Source organism: Leptosomus discolor, chromosome 5 (genome assembly GCF_034619465.1).
Source record: "Leptosomus discolor isolate bLepDis1 chromosome 5, bLepDis1.hap2, whole genome shotgun sequence".
In the NCBI taxonomy this organism is placed as follows: domain Eukaryota; kingdom Metazoa; phylum Chordata; class Aves; order Leptosomiformes; family Leptosomidae; genus Leptosomus; species Leptosomus discolor.
The window spans coordinates 26,507,907-26,523,870 of NC_141395.1; the positions used below are offsets into that span (position 1 = coordinate 26,507,907).

Sequence of the window (15,964 nt, forward strand, 5' to 3'; positions counted from 1 at the left end):
GCAGGAAACGCAGTCCAGGACCTGATCTCAAACCTCCGCTTCACAGTATTCAAGAGCTACTCCAAGCTTACCTGCATTACCTTCTGCTGAATCTCCTCTAGTTGTGTGCGCTTGCTACGTTGTCTGCAAACTTCCTGATAGCGGGTATATTGCTCTCTGAGTGAGTCTAGGAGCTTCATGACCTGTGGCTGAGCCAGTAGTTCATCATCCATTGGAGACCAGGAAACCCCTCCATCTGAACCATTGAATCGACGCTGTTGTAACTCAGACAGTAACTCATGACCTTTAAGAATACAGATAATGATGTGGTTGATTCAAAAAACAAGCACAAAATTATTAGTAAACGTGCTTGCTTTTAGACCATCCAGTGATACATTTTGCAGCTAATGATCTTTCATGCACTGGGCACACTTAATGATACCACTTCATGCAGAGCACCACAGTTTGTGGGGTTGTATCAGTCCTAAAATAGGGCAGAAATCTTGTGGTATATTTTAGATATATTAAAGAGATACCTTGACTAACATTCATATTAACAATAGTTAATGTAAAAAACAACTGCAAAACACAATCCTGAGTCTAAAACAACTAAGTATTCTGGTTTACTTCAAAATACTGTGTAGCATCCAAAGTATTTCTCTCAAATAATTCATATTGTTAGATTAAGCGAATGATCTAGAAGCACTAACAAACTGAGCATATAATTTCTGTTATCTTTCAAAATTTTTACAGCAAGTACAAAGCTTTCATAGAAAGTGTGGAGCTGAACACTAACTATTTTGATCAATATTTTTTTCTCACCTTTCTCTTTGTGCTCTTAAGCACAGTATCAGCGTACAGACTCTCTAGAGCATAATACTTTTGTATATGCAAAAATAGTATGCTTTGACTATTTAATTCCCTGTTTAAACTGTTTGAAGAATGTTATCATTAAGTTGTGGTAAAGTTTTCAGGATATAAACACCATACTACCAGTAAACTCAGATCATCAATTTGTTCCCCAAAAGCTCAATGAACAAGTTAGCAAATAAAACAGTGTTTGATCACTAAAGAAATGTTGGTGTAAAAGCGAAAATCTGCCAATTCCACATCATCAGTTCTTCAGATCTTAAAATGGTAACATGCCAGCTCACCAAAAGAAAAAAAAAACGCCACTAGAATAGTCACTGTAATACCTCTAGGAAGATGCAGAAATATAGACTCTAAATTCAACTGTTACTATCTAGACAACCAAAATGCCAAGAACATCGGAGATTACAGCAAGAAACTAAATTACTCAGCGGATATGATTGTGAAATGAACATGTCTTAAGAATTCAAAGACATTTTGCCATACTACGGAAATAAACATCTTGGAGTTCATCTTTTATAATACTACATGGATAGCCACAGACAGCTACAGAACAAACAGACTTAAAGCCTTTTACAAGTCACAGTTCTACTGGGATAATTTGGAATTTTTATTGTATTGTTTCAGCAGTAAAGGATTAACATTTTCAAGGCAAAAACATTTTTTAAAACTAGATTCATATCAAATTCTAAGAACTACATATGTGGATTTGGAGCTTGTGAAAGCAACAATTCCTGTAACTATGGAAGACAGAAGCCTTTTATCTAAAACCTCAGTTTGTTCATAATTTATCCTTAAGAGATGGGAAAGTTTAATTGGGGAGAGCTTATTTTTTTTGTTCTCAATACACTGAATCTAACAGAGGTTGCCTCTTAGGGACTCCCATGACTTAATGAAAGTTATTAAACTTAATAGCTCAAAAAAAATTCATTATGCTAGACTTAAGAAAAAAAAAGAGATTGCATATAAACTAATGTTTCTAGGAGCCATCTGCTTACACAAAATTGAAGTGTTGTTTTGTCCAAAAATCTTACCATTACAGGAGGATACACAATTAGACTAAATTCTAGTGACAGTGTCAACAGACAGTTCATATTTTAAAAACTTTGAAGACCACAGCATGGAACTATTGTTTCACCTTTTAACTCAAACAATATTAACCTATATCTAAATAAGCTAAAATTTTACAGAGAGGGACAGCAGTTCCCTGGCAAACATTACATGTAATCCTCACATTAGTTTGTAGATGGCTAAAAGATAAAGATTTTGAGCAGTCAAGACTCTGATCACCACCTTAATATTACGCATTACTTCCTATTCTACAAAAGCACAAACCTTTAAGCAAATTTCTAGTCCAAATCAACAGTCTATTATACTTTATTGTCAATATGAAATGTACCCTAAAAAAAAAACGCACAACAAAAAACATTAAGAACCCCAAATTGTTTAATGCTGAAGGGAGAGTCTAAGCAGTGAAGCGTCAGAAGACTGTATGCTTCACTTTCACAGATGTTCAGCTCAGAACTAGACTGATGCAAATTATCAGAATCGCATAAGAAAATGCTATCTGTTTTGTAACCATTTGGTGGCTACTGATGAGATTAATTCATGCTATAAGGCCAACATATTGACATCATCTGGAAACAACATTCTCAAAAATAATCCTATTAATTATGGTAAGACTGTAAAGGTGTTATCAGGATTATTAAAATTTATATTTAAAAAGACACATTTGGAGTTCTTCCCTTTATTTGTTAACACTTTTAAACCCAAAGATGATATTAATCGATAAGCTTGTTACACTGTGATGATGGATAAGATAATTATTCTGCCCTTTGTGCTTTCACTTGGGGCTTAAAAATGAATGATGTTACTTTATTGACCAACATTATCATTTTTCAACTTACTATACCTGTCTGCAATACTGTCTCAGGATCAACTGATGGAAGGAAGTTCAAATCTATTGATCTTGAATAAAATAACAAACACATTATTATTAATAATAAACAATAATAATTACTTGTAATTATTTGTAATTTGTAATTATTTTTAATAAGTTATAAAATCATTTGTAGCTATAATTACAAAGTAACATACACATTATTAATAATTTGTATTACAGTAGCACTAAAAACTTCAACTAAGGCCAGAGCTAACTGATGCTGTTAAGAGAGTGTATGTTCCTTTCTTCACTCAGTGAAGTCCTCACTTTTTCAACTCATTGTATCAAAACAGCAGTGCAGCTGCCAGTAGTCGATAGCCAAATGAGCATCCACCTACACATACATACTCATGAATTTTATAGTCTAGGTTACAAACTGTCAGAATTTCCTTACACATTTCAAATTAAAGCATACCAAATTTTCAATGTTGTTTGGATTTCCAATGAAATTTTATAACCCAAAGGCATTAAATTCAAAAAGCAAATCACACACACACCTCTCTTTTTCTTGTTGAGTTCCTTTATCACCTCCACTGTTAATTAGAGCAAGCTCATCCAGTAACGATGTTGATTCTTTCGTGAACTTTTCAAACACCTAAATAAGAGGTAGGTTTTAATTTAAGAAATGAAAATTATGTAAGTGGCAGTATTGAAGGCATCAGTGCAAATTTATCCACTAGTTCTGTTAGTATACTTCAATCAATAGTGTAACTATTTCTCAACATTCAGATGGTAGGGTAGAAAGAGTAGAAAATACAAAGTTTTGCTCAGGGAACACTCAAGAGCACTAAGATTCCTTAGGGAGATAGTAAATGTTACACTGAATATAACAAAGATGGACTGAACTCTGAAATAGTGAAAAATTTTGAGATTTCTGCAAAACCTGTAGAATAAATGTCCATAAGAACTTACATCTTCATTTAAGCCCTTAAGTAACTACTAAGGTTAATGCTGGAGAATCAAGGCATGTTACACAAGCATCTGACCGCTCACTTGAATGGATTAAAATAATCAACTTTGTGAATATTCCAGCTTTTAATCACTACTAATATGGGCTATACTGTAAGGAATAACTAAGATAAAAGAAAGATGTGTTAAATAGAAAGAAATACTCTCATTGGTTTCTTTGAATATAGGGGCTTCAGATCTCAGATAACAAGGCCTGTATAGTCATAGACACTGGGTACCATTCAGATGCTTCATCTGTACCTGACTTACGAGGGCTGGTTGGTTTGGGTTCTTTTTAGTTTGTTTTAACAGAACTGAGCATGATCGGGTGCCATAAGTGACATGCTCAACAACTTTCAGGTCTTTTTGGTGTTAATAAAATATTAATCAACAGCCTGCAGATCAACCTTCTTTAACCTATCTAGGACCACTTAAATTTCAGGGAAAACCAAAAAGGACATGAGATGGACAGCTCTTAAAAGCCAATTTACAATAGTGTATTTTATAAAATAAAAGCTAAATTCTGTTAAAAAAGGAAAAAATCCATAGGATTAAAATATATAACCAGTTGTAAACTATTTTTCAGCTAGTACCTTAAACAACCTTTCTGCTCTCTTGTCTAGTTTCAGAATTCAGGAATTACAACGGAGGAGGATCTTCATTAATGTACAAAACAAGTGAAACAAGGCAAGAGATGAGAGATAAGAGAAAAATTTTCAGTTGTAGTCTGAACGTTTAGGTAGAGTGGAAGTATTGTCCTTATGAATTTTATGACTGCAGGAATAAGTGAGTAGAACCCAGATTTGTATATAGTAGACAAAAATGAAGGACAACAAAAACATTAGATTTCCCTTCTCTCCCCTGCATCCAGGCACTCTCAGTTTCAGGCAGAGAAGAAATAAGCTGCCTCACCCTAATCCACACACACAAAGGCCATGCAAAGACCAGCAGAAAAAAGCTGCACAGCAGATGATGCTCTCTCTGCCCCTGGGTCTGAATAGTTCACCAAGATTCAGCAAACAAGAAACACTCTACACATGGTGTAAACCCTCAAATTTCTTGAGGGGGAAGTACTGCTGTGAGATTGGCTTTAGGGTATGTTTGAAGGCTTTGGGCAGTTGCAGTTGGGACACACAGTGGAGTATTCCTTGTCCAGGATCCCACCTGGAGATCCTAGATTGAGATGCACATTTTAAGAATAGATTGCACAGGAAAGGAACACACTGCTTCACTGAAGACTAAATATTGTTTTGAAAATTCATTAAGGAACTGAAAAACAAGTATCAATGAAGAGCAGATTAAAAACATCCTGGAATGCTACGCACACCAACAGTTGCTTAAACAATTTGTGTCTATTAACAATTTAGGGGCATATTTGCTCCTAGACATTTACTGCATCTCTGTGTCTACTGGGCAAACTGCACTGACAGAGGTTTTAGTGTAGGACAGCTTAAAACCTGGCTCTCAGTTCACGGGAACCAAGGCCCAAGAGATAAGCTTGGAACATCTGCAGAGTTCAAGTTATTTCCCCTTTGTTTCAGATTTCTCCTGCCAGCAGCCAAACAACTCTGCTTTGTAGCAACTATACCACACACTCAGGCTGTTCTAGAGTGAGGGTCTACAAGAGAGCTTCATTAAGGAATTTGTTGCTTCAACAAATTGATTACATTAGCTTTATCATCCCTCGAGCAAATCCAGCGTTAGTTATCATCGTAAGACCATTTATGCATTTGAACTGCACTACTACACATACGACAACTTCTACAAACTTAGCAAACCTACACAAATAAAGTGTCATGGCTAAAGAATGAGATATTTGGAAAACAAAACAACACAACAACACAACAGAAAACTAACCAGCCTCTTATTCAACCAATCCATGTGATCATAGGTGAGAGTTCCTCCAAAATCTTCTGTTAGTTGGCATGGTTCTATATATCGAGTCAGCTTGTTAGCAGATACTAAAATAACCTACAACAATAAAAGACATTTCAGGTACATTTGTAAGCAATGCTTGTATTTTTCCTTAAGTGCCCGAGAAGTTGTGTTAGGTCTATCCAGAGGTATTAGGCAGATCTTCCTGTGATTCAGAGAAATGTTTAAATGAAGTATGGCTGGTTGCAATTAACATGGGCCTAAACCAGACAGGTAGTTTTGATATGCAGTGTATACTCATGCACAAACCTGCAAAAAGCGTTATCTGTACCACCTTGTCTATTTACAGTAGGAAAAAGTAGCATGTTTCTTAGACATCTGTTTCCTTGGTGGTAAATGATGCTTCTTGATAAGTCATACAACATGCAATCTATTTTTAGTGAATATAGTAGCAAGATATCGCACTGCAAAGCACTCATTTTTATCACTCTTGCAATACTTCCAGTCCCGGAGGTGAGGTTGTGCCATAAAAGTTAAGTGCCTGCATTTACTGTGCAAATATGCTCAGCAAGAGTTGGATCAAGCCTACTCTTTCCATGAGTAGTCAAATTCAAATCTTACTATGCTTAAAAGCCCAAGTCATTCGCCCAGGAGACAGATCTAGTTCATCAACTTCTCCAGAAAATAAAGGAAAACACAGGTCCACTGCTAGTCAGAAGACCAAATTCTTCTCCTCATTTCTGCATTCTAGAGGCTCCTGGCTGAGCCTTATTCCTACAAACCTAAACCAAAGATTGGTACCACAGGTTGCTTTGATGCATGATATGCTAAGCCTGGAATAACTCCTGTGGAAAACTCCTCTATGGAAACAGAAATATTGGCAATATATAGCCAGAAAGAAAAAAAAAATTTGAGATAATTTTCAGAACCCAGCAGATCATGCACATATCCTTGCAGAGGACAAGAATATGTGGAAAGAGCCAACTGAAAAGAGCCTTCTACTTCTAGTCAAGCTTTGTGTTCCTGCAGACACTGGAAGACACAAAACCCATCCTAAACTTAAGGATTTTCTCCTTAAAGTTACCTCCACTAATTCAGTATAGTTCAGACCCGTTTAAATCACTAAACCAATTTGATAAATCATCGATGAAAATACATGTTTCTGAGACAGATTTTGAGATCAAAAGGCAGTCAAGTCAACAACCATCACTCATCTTTGAGAACTTAAAGTAGGGGTTGCACAGTCTCCATCCTTGGAAGTTTCTCAAGGCCCAAATGGATAAAGCCCTGCGTAACCTGGTTTAATCTTGCAGATGATCCTGCTTTGAGCAGGAAGTTGGACTAGAGACCTCCTGAGGTCCCTTCCAACTGGAATTAGTCTGTGATTTTTCAATTCTTACAACTGAAGAATCCAGACTAGCTCAAAACAAGTGGTCTAATATTTGATGTACAGGAACATCTTCTAGCAACATTCAGCAAATATAGGCTATTCTCCTGTATTCTTATGTATGTAGCTGCCATAAATGGAACTAGCCTGTAGTTTCTTTAAGTAATGCCAGTAACCAGCTCAAATCTTAGATGACTCTAGGTCCCAAGAAAAATAAAGCCTTTGTTCTTCCTTCTTTAGGCACACATTTATACTTTAAGTAATTTTTATATTCTCTTTTCATATCTATGAGATCATAAAAGAGTAGAAAATTAATTTACTCAATCAGGTCATTTTGGTATGGAAACTAAAGTAAATAGGGCAGCTGGTTCACATCACTGAAATACTAGTTCTATTAAAAAAAACCCCAAATAACCTAAGAAAAGTATGGACTGCATTGAGACCACTTATTTCTGATTTTTTCTGAAACCCTTTAAAAAGATTCTAAAAGATTTTTTTAAGCCTGCAAAGCAAAACCTGCCTGTAACAAATGTTACATGAGAAAACAATCCTGTGCCAAAAAAAAACCCACACAAACCAAAAGCCACACCACTCTACAAGTAAGATTTGGTCAACAAATATAAATTTCTTTTGCATCTTACTAGAAAAATTTTGAAAAAAACCTTCCACCTCAATAGTAAGCCTTGTAACTTAAGATGTTCCTCCAAAAAAACATTAATTCTCTAGTTGGTTTTTTTTTTTTAAATACTGTTTCTTTCTTAAACTGTTTATTGACTGTTCTCTGGAAGAACTGCAGAAATCCCGTGTGAAGACTTAAAGTAAACAAACACTTGAATTTTTGACAAGATGGTGGCAGAAGGGAGGTTCCTGAACAGAATTTAGCTCTTGTTCTAGACCTAGACTAGTGGCAGTGCTAATGTAACACCCTCCATATGCTTTAAATTAGTAACTTTGACATTTCTAGTTGTCAAAAGTGCAATTTGCCTCTCTGAAGCTTCTGAAATACTGTTTTAATCAGCTGCTACAGACTAATAGTCCATAAGAACATAGACCAAGAGCCAAAGAAAAAAAAATTGTTGAAAAACAGTTGTGATGTTGCACAGGGAGAAGATAAGACACTTCTCTTTTAAAGATATGAATTCTACTTTAAGTTCAGCACCCATAGCATGCAAACTTTTACTATCACAGATTCCTAAAACTTTTCAAAATCCAATCACCATAATTGGCTTTGACGTTTTGTTAAAATAAATGTCAAATTACCTTTCTCCTTTATGAATTAGCATTACACCCTTGCATTTGAATTTCACACTTTGTTGTGCTTCATAAAGCTTTTAGTCACATGGGCTCTTCAAAATCCTCAATAGTTTAATACTTTGTTAATGGCACACTTAGAATTATTTGTCATGCTTCCCTCTAAAATTATCATTACCAAACTGCACTAGACCACTAACCACAGAGAACTCTTTTTGTTTCTTCTCCCTCTGTGAAGAGAATGATGATGTCTTTCTATTGCTTGACCAGCTCTCAATACTCCTGGATAAGGCACAGGTACAGAGGAAGATCATTTACAGTTATAAAAATAGAAATATCCCACTGTTCGCTTGCAACTGATTTTTTTTTTTTTAACTTTTTTTTTCAAAGTCATCTTATATCTCGACTCCAGAAAAAAAAAAGAAAAATGTTTTCTTAATCCAAGTAAAAGGCTTTGGACAGCATACTATAGTTGGATGTTAAAGTGAATAGCTCAAATTTCCAAAGGGAGAAATGAATAGATCTGGACAAGTGGTAAACAGAAAAAAAAAAGTACAAATTATTGAATTCTTAAATCTTTGCTTCCTTCCCACTTGATCCATTCACTTCCAACAACGGCAACAGCCAAAAAGATGACAGTGGTACTAGGTTTCAAATATGTCCTGTTTGCTACTGACCAAAGTCCCTGATCACCATCATCTGTATTCAGTTCTTTTTAAAACTTGGAAGAGTGATAGCAGCTCATCATTGCTCTACTCTAGTTTCCTACAGAAATCAGGGTAACTGCTAAATCTTGTACCCCACATTGAAGAGCCATAAAGGGTTGTAAGTAAAGAGGTTGCATCTGTGGGGAGGAGCAGACAGGACAGATGACCCAAAACTGACCAACTAAGCATTCCATTCCATATGCATCATATTCACTATAAAGCTGAGAGATCACAAAGGTTAAGCTCTCTTCTTTGATGGCTGGCATCCAAGGAGGATTCTGTCCTTTCTTTTGTCTTCAGTCCTGCTCTATGCATTGCTGAATCCAGTTCCTGAATCCAGCTCCTGAGTCCGGTTCCCATCTGCCACTGAGTCCAGCCTGGGACTTTCTCAGTGCCAGCCCTGCAGCATCAGTGGTGACGTATCATCATCAGGGAGTTGGGTTTGGTATTGGTTTCATGGATATTTGTATATATTTTATCATTTTCTTATGAGTACTATCTTTTCTTTTTATTGTTACATTAAAGCTGTTTTAGTTTTCTTTTCAAACTCATAAATTTCTCTCCCTTATTCTCTCTCTCTTCCCCTTCTGGAGAGAGAGGGGTTAATGAAGAGCATCTGTCTGTTGTTAGTGGCCAGCCCAGCCCTAACCCATGACACTGATTTACTAATTTTGATAAACTAGCACCAAAATATTTAATACTTTTTTCATTTACTTACTGGAACATAAGAATCTGTCATTCCTAAAATACTTTTTTAAAAAGAGCATTAATAAAGCATGCTAAAAGCTGATCGTACTGATCTGGTCACTGGTGGTAATATCGGACAAATTTCATTCAAACAGGCATAAGTAGAAGGGGTTTTGTTCATTTCCCAAAAATTCTGCCAAGAAACACTGGGAAGTCCAGATAACTCTTCTCCTCTCACAGCCTGGCAGGTATAAAATGCTGAATTTTTATAAAGTCCTTTGAGATCAATATTAAAGCTGCTTTCTCAGTGGATTGATTTTTGATGATTTGTTATGCCAGTAGCCTACACATCCAGACAGCTTTGCAATAAAGCTTCAATGAACAAGGCAGAGATTTTGCAAGAACAAGTTTGCACTTCAGCCTGCCCAAACCAAGAATGCCTATGTTCATGTTTCACATTACACTGAAGGCAGCTTTTGCATAAAAAACAGCATTTTTTTTTTAATTAAGTGTGAATCCCAATTCTTTTCTAAAGCACAGATTCATCTTTGGCTTTTTTTTTTTTTTTTTTTGAAAGTTATCTGTGCTTACTCTCCAGCAAAGTCAGCTGCTGAAAAAAAATTAAATACAGCCTCAACTATTCCCCTGGTGATTTTTCAAGAATAACTATGGCACTTTTAACAAACAACAAAACATAGCTGCCCATATAGCTGGTCAAAGTGATTCACTGCCACAGAACTGTAAAGCAAAGACTTCCTCTTCCCAAGGAGAAGAATCCTATCGTTTGATGATAAATATTGTTTCAAAACATGTCTTGAAACACTATTTGATTAAACACTGAGTAGGACAGAGTGTTATTTGTTAATATGGAACACTAATCTATACAATGATCATCTGCTTTAACATTACACCAAGAAACACAAGTTAAATATTTATCTGGCCGGTATCACACAGAAATCTGGCACACTACAAATCCAAGAGCAGCTAGCAGAATCTAGATATACACTAGACTGTCAACTCTACTCCCAGTAACTGTCTCCTTCACTCATGGTTTTGCCCACTCATTCACCTTCCCCTCCAGGGCTCATGATCATAATTAGCACACTATCTTTTTTCCATCCCACAAAAGAGACTAATAGGCACACACAATCTGGTATTTTCCAACACACCCTTCTTTAGGACTGAATTTAGAACATGATGTAAACACAGGCTTATTTAACTCCAGCTCCATAGGCCCAATTCCCTGACTTGGCCCAGGTTTTTAAAAGAAAGGACCCATCACCCCCAGTGTTAAAACAGCACAACAAAGATACATGCAGATGAAAAGAGAGATGCATTTAAAAAACCATCATTTTGATAAAAAGTTGGAACTCCTATATGTATTTTTGGGAAAGTCCATGAAAGCTACAAATTTTGATGCCTCAGTATTAACACACTGGACTGGAAGATCCAACACAAAAACTAAAGATTTCCTACAAAGGGTTATTCATTCTTCATTCTGTGGAGCAATACTCCACTTACTAGCATTATTCTTAAAAGGTAAATTGGGGATGATTGTGTCACAATTAATTTCCAAGTAGAACAGTAAGAGCTAAGATATATATAGTAACAATAGTTAATTTAAAAATACAAGAACAGTATAAAAACCTCTTAGTAACACAGTAGAAAGTTCTGGACCACAGTGTGTTTTCAATAGCACCAAAAAAAAGCACATATTAAAGTGTTTCAGGTAGGGATTTTTGTATTTTGGATCATTAAGGATTGCTACAGCCATATAACTGGCATTGAATTGCTTTCAAAATAAAAGATCATTAGTCTAGAGAATGTAAATATCTACTTCAGTATGTACCACTAACTTAGGTAGACAGAGAAGAGTTATTTTACTTGAATTGGGGACTGATATGAAAAACTGTGGTCTAATCACATTGCATTTAGCCTTTCTAGTTATTTTCTTTAACTGTTCCTACACTTTTAAACAAACAACAAGATCTTACTAGCTATTTCCAAGCTACATAACATGGAAAAATACAAGTAACCTAGCTAACATCTCTTTCAAAGTAATTCTGATATACAAGTATATGGACCATAAACAGGTTGATATGCAGGAAAGTTTCATGGAAAAATGTGGGGTTTAGGTTTCTGTACTCCTCTGTATACTGATGGCTTGACATTAGACACTTGAGATTTTCCAGAGCAGATTCTGCTAATACACGATCATAAGACATTTCTGACCCTACTACTAGAAACTTAAGAGTTGCTAGCTGCCACAGTGCAAGCATGAAGCATTTAGAACTACTCAGACTCTGGACTTCAAGACTATCAAGATCCTTTTGCTATATACTCAGATTTTTTCCAACTGGTTCACAGTAGTTTAACACTTTTTTTCCTTTCTCTTTTTTTCTTTTTCTTTTTTTTTTTTTTTTTTAAGAGCCCTTGATTTCTTATCTCACAATCCTAAGTGAACTTAAATTTTGCTTCATGATTTCCACAAAGATAAGAACACAAAGCACACTTTCTTCCTCCCTGCTTTCAACAAACTCATTGAAGCACTAATCTAATATCTAAACCAGGCTCAGTGATTATTTTTCCTCCCAGTCCCTCAAATGAATGGCATACACCAAAAAAACCCCCACTAGCTTGTAGGCAATTTTGCACTGTGTACAAACTTGCACATTTCTTCTACTTTCCTCCAGTTACCCTCGTTATCTTCATATGAAAAGCTCACAATCAAATACAACACGCTACAGCTACTAACAGAGTGATTTGTTTCTCATCGCTATGTAGAGTACATTAATAAAAAAAGAAAAAAGCAACATCTCCCAACCCTCCAACACAGAGTCAGGAATTTTTATATTCAAACACTGTTCTTCATTCATTTAAAACCATTATTGTATTACAGTGTAACACGCACAACATTTCAGCTGAAATATGCTCTTGGAACAATTAAGACAACTTTCCTGTTATGAAGCATGGGCACAGGACCAGAAAAAAAACTGCTTCTATGAACACACAAACTGGTTGCTAATCAGCATTTTAGGAGGAATAAAGGGACAGAGGAAAGCTCTGCTGGAGGATGAATGCGAAATGACCTGAGGTAGGTCCAAAAGCAATGCTAATTTTAACCAGTAATAAGGATATGCACTTTTGCTCAGCTTAATCAGTTCACCTCTTTATACTTTCCCACCCAGTAGGATTTTGATCTCAGTTCCCACTTTCGCTTTCAGTGCCTTGCAACTCATCATCACCACATCTCACTCTGAAGCAGAGGATCTCTGCCTTTGCACAGAAAGGAAGGCATTGTGATTAATAGCTCCGTACGGCAATATTAAGCAAGGTATTAAAAACAGATCAAGTAGCAGGAAATAGAAGGTAAATGTAATACCCATTAGAAATTAAAAATCACAGTTACACAGTGTTTACTTCAAAATTAGATTACACCTTCAAGTGAATAAAAAGATTTCATTCTTTCATTTACATTTTTAGATCATATTTATTTCATTGGTGCAAAAGCAATCGTGGATTTTCTTCATAGTTATGCAAATCTAACCTGTGATCCAAAACACAAGTTGGGTGTTGCTTTGTTTTTACTACCAGTAATATATAATTACGCAGATGTAGATTTGTGCATGAGTTAGAGGTTTCCATAGCCTTATCAGCGCTCTGCACTCCTATCCAGAACACAGCAAAGACATACAACTGTCTCTAACACAAATATTATTTGGAGCATAGAGAAGGTGGGTCATTTTTACTGAGCCAGTTTTCCTAATCACAACAAAGTAACAGATAACCTAGAGTTACTGGCTTGCCTAATACCAAGGGTGATCCTTCATTATCTGGGAAAGCACAAGATTTTTTCCTACTGTACTCTCAGCTTTTCCTGTCCTTTAATGAACAATGCCATTTAAGAATGAGTTATTGCACAGGAGGAAAAAACAAAAACAAAACACACCACCACCACAACAAAAAACCCACAACAAAAAATCCAAGAAAGTGCAAGATAAAAGGAAAAGCCATCTATGAGCTAGGATGGCATCATACAGTCTCTTTAGAAACATCTATAGCAACTCTATACCAACAGATCTTCATTATCTAACCTCAATTAGTTGACAACTGCCCCAAAGCTGATGGTAGCCTCTTATGCAAACAAGCAGCCTCACCATGTTTCAGCGCTTCTAGATTAGGCAGAAAGGAAACTCAAGAGCAAATACCTATCAACCAAAATGAGAATTCAACAACTACTGTTATTATCCTCTACTCATACAAACTTCTGATCTGGCCATGCATTAAGCCAAGATGCAAGGAGGCATTAAGAAACAAATCCGAAGTTCTCCACCTGCCTAGGAAGCAGCTGCTCTGTTTTAGTGCTATGACCTTCTTCTTGTAAAATGATACATCACCAACTACTTTTCTTATAAATGATGCATTTTTATATATGTTTGATATATGAAATGAATCTCTAATACTTTAATTATGTTCTTCTTCCTAAAACTTCAGAACTATTAATTAAAGAGAATCTTAGATCAAAATTTCAGGGAAATGCTTACAGTTCAGTAATGAAAAAAGTAGTTTAGAAACAGAAACCAAAAGATCTTAATACACAAATCCAATGGTCTCTGTCAACAATCCCAATATCATCACTGGCACATAAAATCGGCTTCATAAAATTACTAAGCTTACTAAATTTCATTACAGAATTATCATTTAATGACTGTTAGCCAATCCTTACATTCAAACAAAAAAATCCTTTTATCATTGTAGCCACATAAATTCTTTTATATCCCAACTTCAAAGGCTACCTGAACTTGTCCAAGGCCTGTATTTACAAGTGCGCAGATGGGAAGAGAGACTAAATCAGTCAGCAGGGACTGCTAAAGAGGGGGGTTCACCTTTATTACCACCACTCTCTGGAATGAGGTGTTTACCTTATGTCCTGAAAGCATCCGTGTGAAACTGACTATTGCAAACTTAAGTCATTTTCTAAACACAAAGTCTTAAATCATCCATTTGAGTATAGATGGTTGGTTCAGTCTCTTTTTTAATTCTTATCTTGGATATTCTCCAAACAATAGGCTAGTTTATAAAAGGTGGATGCCATCATACTCATGTTTGTGTTTAAAGAAGCTATGACTGAGCTGCTACATGCAGCTTTCCTTTCACTTTCAATCACAGACTTTCAGACTCCACAACCTCTCTGGGCAGCCTATTCCAGTCCTCTGTCACCCTTAATGTAAAGATTTTCCTCATATTGAGGCGGAACTTCCTCTGCTCCGGTTTGTGCTCATTGCCCCCTGTCCTGTCACTGGGCATTACTGAAAAGAGTCTGGCCCCATCCTCTTGACACCCGCCTTATAGATATTTGTAAGTGTTGATAAGGTCCCCTCTCAGTCTTCTCCAGGCTAAAGAGCCCCAGGTCTCAGCCTTTCTTCATACGAGAGATGCTCCAGCTCCCTAATCACTTTAGTAGCCCTCCGCTAGACTCTCTCCAGTAGTTCCCTGTCCCGCTTGAACTGGGGGGCCCAGAACTGGACACAGTACTCAAGTTTCCAAGAAATGAAGCCGCCTATTCTACGTGAAGTCTGATACAAGACTTAACAAGACAAAATTTGCATGAATTAACAGCATTATACCTGGATGATAGTGTCTTTAGGTTTACATTGTTTAGCAGTTACATAACCTTTCAGTTGTCACCTTTCAATTCCCATTTTCCCTGAACTCAGTCTCTACAGGAGTATTCAAGAATGTTATAAACTTACCATCAGAAAGAATTACACAGCATGGGACAAGGCTGCAAAACACTTTTCTATTCAATCTCTTTCATGAAAAAGATACTCTCCAAGAGCTTTTGTTGTACAAAACAGGTAGACATTTTACTATTTGGTGAGCACAGCAAGCCTGCTGTAGTTCAAACAAGAGTAGCTTCAAAAACGATTAGAAAGACTGATGATACAGATAGTTTTCTAAAAATAGGGATAATTGAGGTTTCCATTAACCTCCCAAAATGATAAAAGAATGGAACCGCTAACATTAGTGTGTAATATCTTGTACACGCTCTGCCTCACAAGCTAAGAAAAATATCAGCTTATATTTGGCAAACTGAAGCGACCTATAACCTTTCTTACTAATGTAAAAAAATTAAAAAAATGAGAGAACACACATGCAACAGCAACAAGATGTTCTTCAAAACAGTTACTACTGATTTAGTGACACCATACAACATGCATCTCTATAGCCTATTACAGAAGTCATGAAAAAAAAAAAATCACACTAAATCCTGCACAACAGTTTCTTACTCAAAAGATCCACAATATGTATCCAACA

The 15,964-nt window shown here is 36.2% G+C and overlaps 1 protein-coding gene across 1 annotated transcript in view; it reads right to left on the minus strand.

Moving 5' to 3' along the window:
* Window positions 1-15,964, minus strand: part of SESTD1 (SEC14 and spectrin domain containing 1) — a 47,050-nt gene that overhangs the window by 19,088 nt on the left and 11,998 nt on the right. The window contains exons 5-8 of the mRNA XM_009948651.2: window positions 5,597-5,710; window positions 3,289-3,386; window positions 2,762-2,817; window positions 72-283 (exon numbers count right to left, since the gene is read on the minus strand). Coding sequence (XP_009946953.1) covers window positions 72-283; window positions 2,762-2,817; window positions 3,289-3,386; window positions 5,597-5,710 — 480 coding nt within the window. The remainder of the gene's footprint in view (window positions 1-71; window positions 284-2,761; window positions 2,818-3,288; window positions 3,387-5,596; window positions 5,711-15,964) is intronic.